General features: G+C 38.4%; 1 protein-coding gene across 3 annotated transcripts in view; it reads left to right on the top strand.

Annotated features, from left to right (window-relative positions):
• Window positions 1-14865, top strand: part of GABBR2 (gamma-aminobutyric acid type B receptor subunit 2) — a 489241-nt gene that overhangs the window by 183118 nt on the left and 291258 nt on the right. For all 3 annotated transcript variants that reach the window (XM_074824225.1, XM_074824235.1, XM_074824243.1), the window contains one exon: window positions 3160-3330. In XM_074824225.1, coding sequence (XP_074680326.1) covers window positions 3160-3330 — 171 coding nt within the window. The remainder of the gene's footprint in view (window positions 1-3159; window positions 3331-14865) is intronic.

Raw genomic sequence — 14865 nt, 5'->3', positions numbered from 1 at the left:
AAATAGTACTTTTTTGGTTTGCAAGGAGTTATATGAGCAGTAAGATTGCTGTTCATACAGATTTTTGACTAAATAACTAAAAGTTATAAAAAGAAGTTCTGTAACAAAAAGAAGAATCATATCTCTATGGCTTTCAGTCCTGTAGAATGAAATGAGGAAACTGTGAAAACTTTGCCTTAGGTTCAAGTTTCAAATCAGCCATGAATAAAGAACTTTAGCCCTAAAATACAGAGAATTTATGTTCAGTTAACAAGGACTGTACCATCTCAATGCATACGTGGGTGGACTGTGTTGTGATTTTATTTGGTTTATCACATAAAGTTTTTGTGATGAATATTTTACCAATATTTCCATATAGCCGTGTTATATCACATACTTGTCCAGTAAGCCTACATTGTGTCAATTTATTTTATTAACACAATCTTTTCATTACCACTTTTTAAAACCTTATGAGTTTTTTCTTCTTCCTTTTCCCTCCTTGTCCCTCTCAAGCAGTATATTGAGTGCTGGTGATTGCTGGGTTAAGTTCATAGCCTGTCCCCAAAATCTCATACGGACTATTTTGTGAAAAGTTAAATATTTTCAATGACTTAACTTTTGTGAGAAAGAAAGAAGAAAAAAAAAAAAAAGAACATAACTATTTCAGGTTATTTGTCCATCTCTCATGAGTGTCTTATTAAAATGGCAGAGCGATGCAGAATGAGACCAACTATGGTATCAACTATGGTATATGTGATGCTTGAAAGAAAAGCCTCTGAACATCCTACATTCCAAGAATTGTTTGAGCATGAAATTTTCTCATTTTATATTTTAATAAAACCTTTCTTCAAAAAGAAAATGAAGAGGAATGTTATTTTGTAATTCAGGTGTCATTAGTATTATACATAAACCTGGATTCATCTCATCTCACTTTACATGGCTGAGAAATCTAAGTTATGTGTCTTCTTCATCTTTCTTTAGTCAATGAAGAGAGGTAAGGTTTTGCTTCATGGTTTCCCAAGGAAATTTGGGCAATTAGATACTAATTTAGGCACTTTAAGTCACTAAAATGTCAAAGAATGGATCTGAATTGCCTTGCTTATATCATAGATCTTCATCCTAAAGCCAGCTCACAGCTATAGAGATACTCCTCATTACTAAGGCTTTTTTTAGTTCCGATCAGAAAAATTTACTGTTCAATCTGTGAACCTGAGCTAGGCAAACCTTGCTGACGTTGCTTGTCACTACTATTACTTCAGCATTGCTCTTTACGTCTTTTTCTTAAGGATCAATCAAATTACATTCGATCCCAAACCATAATAACTTGAAAAGCAAGTCCTTTGCAGTCACCAGGCTGCAAGAAGCCAGGCTGCTGAAAAGCATTCCTCTTCATGCTGGATTTCTAAAGTCAAATTTTCTCTCTTTTTCAGTCAGAGATACAGGTCCTTATTTCCACTTTCATTGACAAGTGGATGGATGATGTTCAGTGTTACAAGGCTAGACAGAAAGGCTGGCTAGGTCTGCCTGGCAGACCTTCATTCTTTCTCCCTTGAAATCAGCTCTTTGCAAACTCATTGCTGATTACTAAATGTTATGAAGTTCTAGGTGAGTCAACCAATATGGTTTTGGAAAATCAAGATGACAATATCACAGCACCTCATAGTATACTCTTTTTCATAAAATCTAATAAAAAAGTAGTTGCTATATTAAAAATGTTTTACCTTAGAATTACACGGCAGTAGAAGGTCTTAAAAATATTCTCTAGCTGCTGACTGGTGAAGAGAAAGAATCTTCTCTTTTTGAATGGTATGGTGTAAACTGTCTAGTTATGCACACTTTAAATTGTTTGGATTTCAGGGGTTTCAGTTAGGAAAAAAACCTTATATTCAGGCAGTTATAACAATGCAATGTGTTCTTTGTGAGTCTAAAATCATGTAGAGAATGAGTCCTGTCTCTGCCAGGTGAAATCTAGATTTTACAAACATGAAGAAAAGGTTAGAACTGTTATTTCAGATTAAACTTGTCTATTCTGAATTTCAAAAAAGGATATCTAGCCCAAATATACTGAATGCTTGATTGAAGAAAGTGTAAACTTAATACTATGGTTGTATGTACTTATATAGGCTTGAATTCACCTATGTTTTCTGAATTTATTGAGTTTGAAAGACTTAATATAACTGTATTAGGGAGCTTATTTTTTGACAGTCAAACCAATTAAATCAGTACTTTGAAAAAACCCTCAACTGCTATGCATGGCTGGGAAAAAAAAAAAAAAAAAAGCTTGAGAAACAGATTCCTAGCAACCTAAAAAACTACAGGAAGAAATGACCACAAGTGTCTTTGGAATATGAGCATTTTCAAAAAGTGAATATGCAGGCATTTACTTCATAACACTGCTTGAAAATCATTCACAAAAATATGCTGCCTTTAACTTGGGCAGAAGAATTCAGTCAAGTTTTCTGTTTAGGGGTTTGGGGGGTGTGTGTGTGTGGGGGGGGGGTGTGTTAAAAGATTTTCTCTTTTCTTTCATTATAAGAATTCTCAAACCATGTACAAATTCTGGTGTTTTCAGATGTGTATAATTAGCCACTGAGTCCCCTTTGATAATGCAGATCACAGGGGACTGCTTCAGTGGAGGAAACTGGGAGCTAGGTAAACTTCTGAGCTGTAGCCTTGGCTGCCATAATTATTTTGTCTTTTTCTGCTACATAGACCTGTTTTATTACCTGAAGGTAGGAAGAAGTGCTGCTAGAGGTTCACCCTCTAATTTAAAGATATATAAGAGTTTGAGAATATCCCCTTGGAGCTATTCTCAACTTTTATGAAGAGAACGTAGAAGGAAGTTGATGGGGAATACAGATTTGCTCCCTTAGAACTTCTTGCTGTGCACAACGTGTAAGATGCATGATCTCAGAGGATTTTACATCACTGACTTTGAAGATTACCTAGTTTAATTTTGTAGCAGGTGGTTTATAAAGCCAAGGTATTTCAAAAATCCCTTTAAAAGTAAATGAATAAATGGTGCTGGAAGGACTTCCAAACTGTATGATGATGAAAATTCCCTACATGACTGCAATGTGTGGATTGTGTCTTGTTCCACTGAGATGAACAAAGGTTTTCTTCTGGCTGCTAGATGACTTATGGTGACTTTCATTTTTTTGTTGTTTGATTTTTTTTCAGCTTTCATTTGCAGCAACAACCCCAGAGCTGGCTGATAAGAAAAAATATCCTTATTTCTTCCGGACAGTGCCATCTGATAATGCAGTGAATCCAGCAATTTTGAAGTTACTCAAATATTATCAGTGGAAGAGAGTAGGAACTTTAACTCAGGATGTACAAAGGTTCTCTGAGGTAAGATTTGCATAATTTCCAGTACACAAATAGAGCTACTAATATCAGACTTCCAAGGAGCTAGTTCCTCCGTTAATAGCAATTAACTTAAAAGAAACAGACCCACTGTTACAGCCTTGTTTGTCTTTGTCTTACTAGGTCACATTTGCTGTACTGAATAAACTTAATTCCCTTCTGGGGTTTATTTGACTGTCTACAGTAAAAACTACCCATGTTTTCCTTTGTCTGATTTTTATACCCAAGATCATTGCACTGAAGTGCAAAAAAATCACATTTTTTTTGTAGCAAAGGTTCCTTTATACTCTTTGATTTGCCAAAGTGTACAGTTTTGAAGGAGGCTTGCATCCTGACATTGGTTCACTTAAAGGAGAGAATAAATCTAATTCCATCATGTTTCATTTGTGCTCTGATTTATTATAAGCATTGATCTGGACAGTCTGAACATTGAGGGATAAAATCTGGTAAGTCTATGGCTGAAAATATTGGAGGAGCTTACTGAGACAGAAATGACTGAAGCCCCCAGAACTGATAAGATCACATACTATTCACCCTCCAAATCTTCTGAATTTCACCCTGAACAATGTTTTGGTCATAGAAATTGCAATAAAGTATGGGACAAGTGCCTTAAGCATGGTTTTAACAATAAAGTAGGTAGAAGAAAACATCCTATAGGTAGTTAATCAGAACAAGACAAGGGAAAGAGTTGACCCATTAATTGACAGAGAGGCAAAACTAGAAAAGGCATGCCAGTTTTGTGTTGTTTGTTGTTTTTTTTTTTTCTTTCTCATCATTTATTAGAAAAAAGGCTGACTGTTCTGAAGACTAGCATAATTAAAACTAGTGAAGAGGTATAAGAACAGGTTAGAGTCTGCTTAGATGAGTCAGATCTTTTCAAATTGTCTGGCACAATTAATTCACTATGAAGTACTTAAGAAATCTTAGTCTTCCCTTATGAGCTTTGAGAATTAAAGGATAAAAAGTAAGTGAATTGTAGGGGAAGAAAGAAACCTTTATGTCTGTCTTTCCAAAAACCACATAAAGACCCAAGGAATTATAGACCAGTCAGGATAAATTTAATTCCTGGAAAGACACTCAAGCAGATAATCTGTTTGGATTCACGCAGAAGATAAAAAGATGCTAAACAGTGGCCAAAATTGATTTGTCAAGAATAAATCATGTAAAGCAATCTAATTTCCCTCTATGACAGGATAACAGGTCTTGATGAGATGGGGTAGGTGGTAAGCTCCTGGACAAACTCAAACACAGAAAGGAAGCCTACAGAGGATGGAAGCAAGGACAGATAGCCTGGGATGAATACAGAGAAATTGTCTGAGCAGCCAGGAATCAGGTTAGGAAGGCCAAAGCCCTGAATTAAATCTGGCGAGGGATATCAAGGGCCACAAGAAAAGCTTCTACAGGTATGTCGGTGATAAAAGAAGGACTAGGGAAGATGTGGGCCCTCTCCAGAAGGAAATGGGAGACCTGGTTACCTGGGGTATGGAGAAGGCTGAAATGCTCAATGACTTTTTTTGCCTCAGTCTTCACCGGCAAGTGCTCCAGCCACACCGCCCAAGTTGCAGAAGGGAAGGGCAGGAACTAGGAGAATGAAGAACCACCCACTGTAGGAGATCAGGTTCGAGTCCACCTAAGGAACCTGAATGTGCACAAGTCCGTGGGACCCGATGAGATGCTACCACAGGTCCTGAGGGAACTGGCAGATGAAGTGGCTAAACTACTATCCGTCATATTTGAGAATTGGCAGACTGCTGAAGTTTTCACTGACTGGAAAAGGGGAAACATAACCCTAATTTTTAAAAAAATAAAAAAGGAAGACTCGGGGAACTACAGGCCAGTCAATGTCACCTCTGTGCCCAGCAAGATCATGGAGCGAATCCTCCTGGAAACTATGCTAGGGGACATGGAAGATAAGGAGGTGATTGGTGACAACCAACAGGGCTTCACTAAGAGCAAATTGTGCCTGACAAATTTGGTGGCCTTCTACAATGGGATTACAGTCTTTGTGGATAAGGGGAGAACAGCTGACATCATCTACCTGGACTTGTGCAAAGCATTTGACTGTCCCACATGATATCCTTGTCTCTAAATTGGAGAGACATGGATTTGATGGATGGACCACTCAGTGGATAAGGAATTGGCTGGATGGTCACACTTAAAGAGTTGCTGTCAACAGCTCGATGTCGAGGTGGAGAGCAGCGACGAGTGGTGTTCCTCAGGGGTCGGAATTGGGACCAGTGCTGTTTAACATCTTTGTTGGTAACATGGACAGTGGGATTGAGGGCACCCTCAGCAAGTTTGCCAATGACACCAAGTTGTGTGGTGCAGTCAACATGCTGGAGGGAAGGGATGCCATCCACAGGGACCTTGACAGGCTTGAGAGGTGGGCCCATGTGAAGCTCATGAAGTTCAACGAGGCCAAGTGCAAGGTCCTGCACATGGGTTGGGGCAATCCCATGCACAAGTACAGACTGGGTGATAAGTGGAATGAGAGCAGCCCTGCAGAGACGGACTTGGGGTTATTGGTGGATGCAAAACTGTGTGCTCGTGACCCAGAAAGCAAATTGCATCCTGGGCTGCATAGAAAGAAGCGTGGCCAGCAGGTCAAAAGAGGTGATTTTCCCCCTCTACTCCACTCTCGTGGGACCTCACCTGGAGTGTTGTGCCCAGCTCTGGGGCCCCTAACATAAGAAGGACATAGACCTGCTCAAGCAGGTCCAAAGGAAGACCACAAAGATGATCAGGGGGCTGGAGCACCTGTGTTATGAGGGCAGGATGAGAGAATTGGGGTTGTTCAGCCCAGGGATGGGAAGGCTCTGGGGAGACCTTATAGTGGCCTTCCAGTACTTAAAGGCGGCCTACAGGAAAGATGGGGAGGGACTCTTTGTCAGAGAGTGTAGTGACAGGACGGGGGTAACGGTTTTAAACTGAAAGAGGGTAGATTTAGATTAGATCTAAGGAAGAAATTCTTTACTGTGAGGGTGGTGAGGCACTGGAACAGGTTGCCTCCCTGGAAGTGTTCAAGGACATGTTGGACAGGGCTTTGAGCAACCTGGTTTAGTGGAAGGTGTCCCTGCACATGGCAGGGGCGTTGGAACTAGATGATCTTTAAGGTCCCATCCAAGCCAAACCATTCTATGATTCTATGTGAAGTGTGATGTTTTATGACTTATAAAAATGTTAAACATGTTCCTAAAGAAAAGTAGGGAAACTTGGTCTTGAGGAAGATACTGTAAGAGCAGTCTTTAACCAATATTCCTGCCACCAAGGTTAATTGACATCAGATGGCTGAATGTTTGTTTTAAAAACAAATGCTGAAGCAAAGTTATCAAAAAGTACGATATGCTTTATTCTTCTCTGGCTTGAAATTTTAATTTCAAAGAATAGTTATCAGTGGTTCACTGTCAAACAAGAAGGATGAGATTCTGTCAAGTGGTTTTCTCTAGAAAGGGATAAGGTTTTCTCCAGATAGCGGGATAGAGAAAATGTATTAAATCTGCAGTTGATACCTACTTCAGAAAAGCTGCAAGCACTTTTCAGAGGACAGGATTAAGTTTCAGAATGATCTTGACAAGTAGAGAACATTTTTAATATAAATAATATGTATGTTAAAAAAGTGCAAAATGGTTATCTAGGCAGCAGATCACCAGAGAAAGATATGGAAAGCACTACAGTGAAGCACAAACAGGGTAAGGGTCAAGAGGTCAAATTGCTTGACCTACTGTAAAAAGTAGAAAGGAAGCAAACAGCTCTCAGTTCACCACCCCCGATATAATGCAATATTGACACTTAAGACACACAGAATAAACATCAACACTACTTAGTGCTCATTAGATGTAAGTTGGAACATCAGGTCTAGTATCGTCTTCAAGAAGGAAGTAAATCAGAGATGTCTATGAAAAAGTTCAGTAATCTAGAAATATGTTTTATGAGAAAGATTAAACATGGAAAACAATGGAATAGACTCGGTAGGTTGTTGAACATTCATCATGTAGGGTTTATTAAGATAAGACTAAGCAAACAAACATAGGGATTCTTGGTCTTCCTTTGGGACAGAGGAGTGGACTTCATGTCTGTTAGAGTCTTAAGAAACATTAAAGCTGCAGCTTTCAAGGTTTTACTAGAGTGCTGCACTTGAGTTCATCTTTCCGTTCCTCTTGAAAGGTAAACAACAACCTTCTGTGTCAGACTGCAAACTCAGTTTAGTGTGATTCATTAAAGCCTTCAAGTAATGCAAGATCCAGTTAAAACTTCCTTGAATTCAGGTCATTTTTGCAGAGCATGTTGAGTCCTGAATCTCTGAAATTATCAGAGCTCCATCCTTCCTTTTTCAGTTCCGTGCAGTTTCTCTCTTCCCTATGCAGACAGTGAAAGCACAGGAAAAACTGGAGGAAATAACTAATTGGCTGTCTAGGAGCAGTGAGGGATGGGAGCCACCAGCAGCAGAGGAGGGAACTTGCGACGGCCAGGCAGAGCCCAGCTCCACTGCAAGGGAGGAGGGGAGGCCCGGAGGTCAAGGCCAGGCTCAGCCAAGGGTGCAGACCATCCGGCCAGTAAGTCCATGGCAATGAGGCAAGTCCATGGCCATGCTGGGATGTCAATCCGTGGGTCAGGATCAGGTCTAGTAATTTGCTGGGCAGGTCCATGGGAGAGACTGAAGACACAGGACTAAAGGTGTGGATGGAGGTCTCAGAGGAGGGACCACTAGGGCCTGTTAGTGACCTCCAGGTGATGGTATAAGTCTATGCATCCACTGAAACCATAATTTTCCCTCTAAAGGAACATCAAGCAAAACTATCCTTCTAAGATTTTTTGAAAGTGACAAAATTGTTGAATAGCATCTAAAACTTATCTCTTTGTTGTAAAATGCCACTGAGTTTAGGACGTGATTCATTTTTCTTTACTGAAAATGCATTAAAAGACACTAGACTAGATGTAACTGAATGTCATCTCTGTTTACTCGCATATAAAATAAGCAGAAATAAATTAATGGGGTCTTTAGAGAAGTCTGTGTAGTAACTCCAGTGGTTTTACTTTTAACAGCAAGACAGAGCAATTCTCTCTCTCATTTTTCTATCTCACAGGAAGACTGTATCAGTTTGACAGATCTCTTTTTTTTTAATCTAGAACAATTTGCATATCTATCTTAATTTCCTCCAGTTGTCCTTCTGCCTAAACGCACGTGGGGATAGATATTGCCTTCTTATTCATGTTACATACAGGAGACTTCATACCCATATAGTTTAGTCATCAGGAATTCTAATTACATCTCTTCAGCTTCCATCTAACTTCTGTTTTTTTGGGATGATCACTTTTTTTTCTTTGGCTGGATCACTGTCTCTTTGCAATTTGTACTATGATCTTGTATCCTGATAATTAAAGATCACCTAACTTGTCCACAAGTTAGCTGCCCCTGAAAGTCATAAAGCTATTTTGTAAGTTTACCTTGCTTTGTAATGAGGCAGTTGTCTTAGTTGCTTAGATTATCAGTCTTGCTCCAATTTATCTCTGGAGGCCAAAATTACAGAGGATCTCTTACTTCTATTTCAGCCATTTCCCTTGGGAACCCTTCTTGCAGAAACTTTGCATTATCACCCATTTCCTTTTATATGGTGGAAAACCTCTTTCTTATAAACAGTTGTTATATCTTCCTTATTCTCCAGGTCACATAAAGAGACAAAAGGCAGGTAGAGAGAATGGAGAAGCACATGGGTGATATCGATATATCTTATACTGCTAGCATGGCTTGAGGCTGCCTTTCTTGGCATTGCTTGGATCCCAAGGATTATGACTTTTCAATTCACCTGAATTCTATGGTTGCCAATAGCACAGCTCACTGTTAGCATCCTTTGCAAATTATTCACGTCTGTTTGTACAACCAGAAATATCTCTTCCATTGGATTACTGTTTAAATTGTGTAAGTCATCTTGGTATAAGGATAATATACAAACTTCATCAGTTCTGTTACTTAACTAGGACAAGTTCATACCTGTTGTGCTTCTGTGTCCTAGATTTTGTGGATTGCTGCCCTGTTCTCATCCTCTGGGAGAAGATTCTGTTTCAGAAGTTAATAATTCTGTGGCAAAGGTTTATAAATGAGGTTACAAAATATTTTCAGGTTTTTCAGCTTTAGGTGTTTGCTATGGTATATAATCATAAAATAATTTAAGTTGGAAGAGACCTCAGGAGGTTGTCTGGTCCAACCTGCTGCTCAAAGCAAGGCTAGCTTTAATGTTTATTATCCCTGAAGAATTATAGCTGTTGCACACAGAGTTCTCAGAAAAATCCTGACCATGTCCGGTTTCCAATTCCCAGTTGAGCTTTTAGCTGATTGAAGATTATGCAGCAATTGATGCCTCCAATTTTGCTGCTGTCTAGCACTACCTGTTTGGGATTGTATTTTGAATTAGGCAAACCGAGCAATATTTCTGTGGTCTGTGTTTCATGTTTCAGTGGGAAGAGTCATGAGAATGAAGTCATACTTAACTATCAATAACTCAAAAGTGTTGGGAGCCCACCAGTATTGTAGAAGATGTAAAGGCTTCAGAATATGACTGTGAAACAGAAAAATGTGTAATCATGTACTGGTTTTCAGGTAATACTGTATTTGCTGATCAGTAATTCTAGTTTACCTTATTTCAGTATTTTACAGTTCTTTCCTGTATATTGCACATTTTATTTGTACACACTTTTTGGTTCATAGTATGTTTCAAACTGAAAGTTGACACTTGATGTCACTGGTACACTAAGAGGGATTCTGGCTTCCTTTTTTTTTTTGTGATAGGACTTTCCTCTAGACTGGCTTCAGTTGTTTCTTTTTGCTCCCCTGTCATGTTAAAATTCAGTGAAGCTGCATTATAACTTCACATTTGGTGTCATATTCATGATATTTCTAGATTTTTAAAAATATATATTCCCTCCCACTGAGTATCTTGTCTGGGATTGTTTTTAAAACAAGTTAAATTCTGATCATCTCAAGTGACTCTTTGTTTTTCTCTACTTTATAGTCATCTCTTTATGTGATTTTTCTGCTTCTTTCTGGAAATATTGAGAACTAATGTAATTTTATCAGTGTAGGTGGCATTTCAAAAAGACAGAAGAAATGAGAAGTTTGCAGTAAGCTAATGAAATAGATTAACAGTATGAAAAATAAAAGATGAAATATTCTCTCTTGTGAATCTGTCATGATCTTCATTGAATTAAATAACCTAAAAATACCTTGGTAGCAAAACCTAAGGAGAAATAACCCTTGTAAGTGGACAAAACAGCACTTTTTCTGGCTGACATGATTAACACTCTTAGGATTTCTTAAGGTTGTGCTGCATTTTGTACACTGACATCTACTTCAAAAAATCAGCAGGTCATCAGGGTACATTTTACCTAAGTTGAAAGCATTTAGCATCTATAAATTCCAATTCTCATCCCAGAAAATGTAATACTGGAAAAAAGAAAATTGTTCCAAAGAAAAGCAGCTAGTAAACAAGCCTTCTCAACATAGTAGATGTCTATTCCTGTGGAGAAAGCAGTGTAGAAGTCTTATTAATCTAGAAGTTTATTTATTGTAGCCTTGCTCTCTCACTGTGGAGTCTGTAAACTAGGATCTGAGTTAGTGGCCAGTTCTGGTAAGAATTCACTGGATAAGCAGATGCAATGAGAGAGTTGCTGAGGGGCTGAGAGGGATTAGGCAGGAAAAAGAAATGAGATATCTGGTGACCTTTCAGATTTCAGCCAGAAAACAAGCTTGAGACACCAGTTTTTGATGGTTGTAGGTATACATTATGCAGACTTCAAGGTGTGATTACACTCTGACTTCTCAAGCTTTGCTTCTGAGGAAAGAAAGAACAGAGACTTCCACTCTCCAATCATAGCTGTCAAGAGATTTTAGGGCAGTAAGAAAAACATCAGTTTTTCTCAAAGAATGAGCTTCGAAGCATCAAATTTACCAGATAACAGCAATATTTAAGTTGGAAGCTCTGAATAGTTAGTGTACCCAGTGATTTAATCCTAGAAGGAGCCCTGTACCTTCAACTTTGAGAGCAGGAAAGTAGAAAAAAGGGGCAGAAGATAAGAGATGTGAGACACAGGAGGCAGTAAAAGAAAATATGGAAAAAGACATGGAGAGATAAGAATGAGGGCAGGAAAACTGAGACATTTTAAATGTCATTGTTTAACTGTAGAACTTTTTCATAGAATCATAGAATCACAGAATCATTCAAGTTGGAAAAGACCCTTGGGATCATCGAGTCCAACCATCAGCCCTACTCTACAAAGTTCTCTACACCATATCCCCCAGCATCTCATCTAAACGACCCTTAAACACATCCAGGGATGGTGACTCCACCACCTCCCTGGGCAGCCTATTCCACTGTCTGACCACTCTTTCTGTGAAATTTTTTTTCCTAATGTCCAGTCTAAACCTCCCCTGTTGCAGTTTAAAGCTGTTCCCCCTTGTTCTGTCACTAATCACCTGTGAGAAGAGACCAGCACCAACCTCTCTACAATGTCCTTTCAGGTAGTTGTAGAGAGTGATGAGGTCTCCCTTTAGCCTTCTCCTCCTCAAACTAAACAGTCCCAGCTCCCTCAATCTCTCCTCATAGGATCTGTTCTCCAGGCCCTTCACCAGCTTCGTTGCCCTCCTCTGCACTCGCTCCAGCACCTCGATATCCCTCTCGTATTGAGGTGCCCAAAACTGGACACAATACTCCAGGTGTGGCCTCACCAGTGCAGAGTACAGGGGGACTATCACCTCCCTACTTCTGCTGGTCATCATTTCAAACTATCTCTTCCTAATGTTTCTTATTTTTTCAAGCTGTCGTGTCTTCATCCTGTATTCTGTCCATCTTTTTCTTTGGTTTTTGTGTCATTTCATTCTTTTCACAAAGCCTTTCAGATTCCTTTTACTGGTTCATATTTTTGTCTCTAAAGGAAATGAAAAGATCTCCATCTACCACGGCTTTCCACCCAGAAATTTCTCCCATCTCCATGTGCTCAGCTGCTTTTGGGGAAGGAGCAATCATCTAACATGGGTTGCTATAGTCAGGACAAAATAAACAGACAACTTCTGTCCAGTATTCAGTAATATTTATAAAGCTGACTGGAAGTAAAATAAGTTGTTAGATAGGAAGTTTTTGATGCAAAAGTGTTTATTTTTTTTATTGTTACTGAACAGTTATTGACATAGTCTATTCTTTCTGTGTTTGGAGGATGCTTGAGATGCCTTGATATGGTGTTGAAATATATACGGTATCAAACAAAGAGGTTTTTCATTTTTCTTTCACTGGTTTAAAAGAAAAACAAAAGCAAATTTTCACCAAGCTTAGATGTATACCTTGAAAGCTGTGAACTACTGATGTAAAAATGCTAGCAAAACAAAGTCTGTATTTAATCCAACTTCATACATTATGAAGAAATTAGTTTTTGCTTTTTTGCTTGGGTTTTTTTCCTGTTCTCAAGAATGTTTTTTCACCAAAGATAGTTCCAGTGAGTTTGATAAACAGAAATATAGAGATTCTGTCCTCCTTGTGGTTTCTAAGTTGTCCTCCTGCAAAGCAGAAGGACAGTGCCTGAGATCTTCCTTCATATTGCCCCCGTTCTTGCCTGATTTCTACAGCAAAAATCTTAGGAACAACTTACTTCAAGTTCCCTTGAGCTTGTGAAGAAGAATGAATTCCCCTGTTCTGTCTTATAATTATGCTCTCCTATAATTCAAGTTGATATGTTAAGTTTTACACAGAAAGGCAGTCTCTGAAAATGACTTCTACTAATATCACAGGATACTGTTAATATAAATGGGAAACTGTATCTTTGCTGGTGTTTATAAGTGGTTTAAGGGGGAATAATCACTGCAGTAATTTAAAATGGAAGAGACTGAGACATTTTTTTCAGTAAGAAATTTTGGAGTCTGAAAGGAAGATATTTAGGCATATAAAATATATATGGTCACTTGCTGGAATTTTCTGAAGGGCATACAAAAGTGTCTTTTTGGCCTGTCGTGCATCATCCATACTAGGAAACTTTTTTTTTTCTTATGACAGTAGTATTTTTTCCAATATTTTTCACCTTTTCTTCTGTTTCCTAATACATTTAAATCATTTTAGCTTCCAAAAACAAAAAAAGAAAATAGATTAGAACATCACCTAGCAGAGAATTAGAGGTATGCAGTGGTATTATATGGTTGTGTCATCTTGCACTGAAGGTTCACACTCCACTGTCACCCTAAGAGGCTCCAGGGATCCCATGAACTGAATAAGTCCTTGTCACACTTCAGGTGTCTTGAACAAAACCGAATCAAATTTAAGAATATTTTAGAGAACTCCTCACCATTCCTTCATGTTTAAACCTTATACTGTGCACGTATGATAGGATGAAATTTGCAACATGAGAAAAAGGAGTGGAATGTTCAGTACCTTCTAGACCTCTAATACCTCGGGGATGAGAAACTCCATGTAGTTGTTTCCTAACGGATCTGATATAAAAATCATAACTATTTACAACCAAGACTTACACAGACTCAAAGAAAAAATTTCCCATTTAGATTATATTGAAAAAATGTTCCGAGGCAATGCTTGTTGTAACAGATGTTAGCATTGCACATTGAAATTTTATTGCTTATACCACAGCGTTGTCCTAGTTCTGTTTTGGATTTTGCTATGCTTTGGTGCATTTTTTTAGAAAATGGTAATACAAGGATGAAATATGATTCTAAATAGTGATTTAACTTGCAAGCATTCCCCCACACAATAGTTTTGTTTGGGTATCTAATTATCTTCCATTCATCAGGCACTTGCAGGCTATTTTCAAATTAAAATTGATAGTGTAGTAATAAAATTTAGAAGTGGGCATAGTTGTGCACATGATGTAGATGAGTAGCAGGAAAGTGTGATATTGTCCAAATCAGAAGAGAATAAGCTCACTTCACTGAAATAACCATTTCTGAAACAATTTATGAAAATTTAGGGTCTTGATTGCTAAGAGGTTAAAATAAAATCCTGGAAAAGTCATGGAATGTCTTTTGGAATGATGAACCTTCCCAGAAGAGTACGCAAATTTAACAGAATCTGTTCCCTGTGAAGGGTAATTTGCAAGCACTGGAGTCAAGAAGATAAAGCTGCTGTTAAACTGCTCAAAGTTAGCATGTGCAGGACTATGGCCATTACTTAAGTTCAGTTTCAAAGATATGTCTGTCTCCTATCACTTTCATTGTAAATGATTAAAGCTAGAATTAGCTCAGGATATGAGAGTAATTTTTAAGTGTTCTTGTGTGTTTTGTTCAGGGCTATTGTCTGATCATGGTTACATTTATTTACTGGGAACTTTTTTTAAGAAAACCTAATATTTTCCTAAGAACTGTGATTATTTCTCTATTATTCTGTTTGTGTCCAGAATAATAGGACACAACTTTGTCCTTGTAGGCATGTCCTTGCTTACATGCAGATGCTGGAGGTGATCCTGCTTAAGCCTTGTTTTGTTGATTTTGTGATCCCTTTTGGTAACATCACTCCAGGCCCTTCGCTCATCAAG

The sequence above is a fragment of the Strix aluco genome, chromosome 1, assembly GCF_031877795.1.
Source record: "Strix aluco isolate bStrAlu1 chromosome 1, bStrAlu1.hap1, whole genome shotgun sequence".
Classification (NCBI taxonomy): domain Eukaryota; kingdom Metazoa; phylum Chordata; class Aves; order Strigiformes; family Strigidae; genus Strix; species Strix aluco.
Note: the sequence above shows the minus strand (reverse complement) of the source record. Positions and strands in the feature narration are given on the sequence as shown.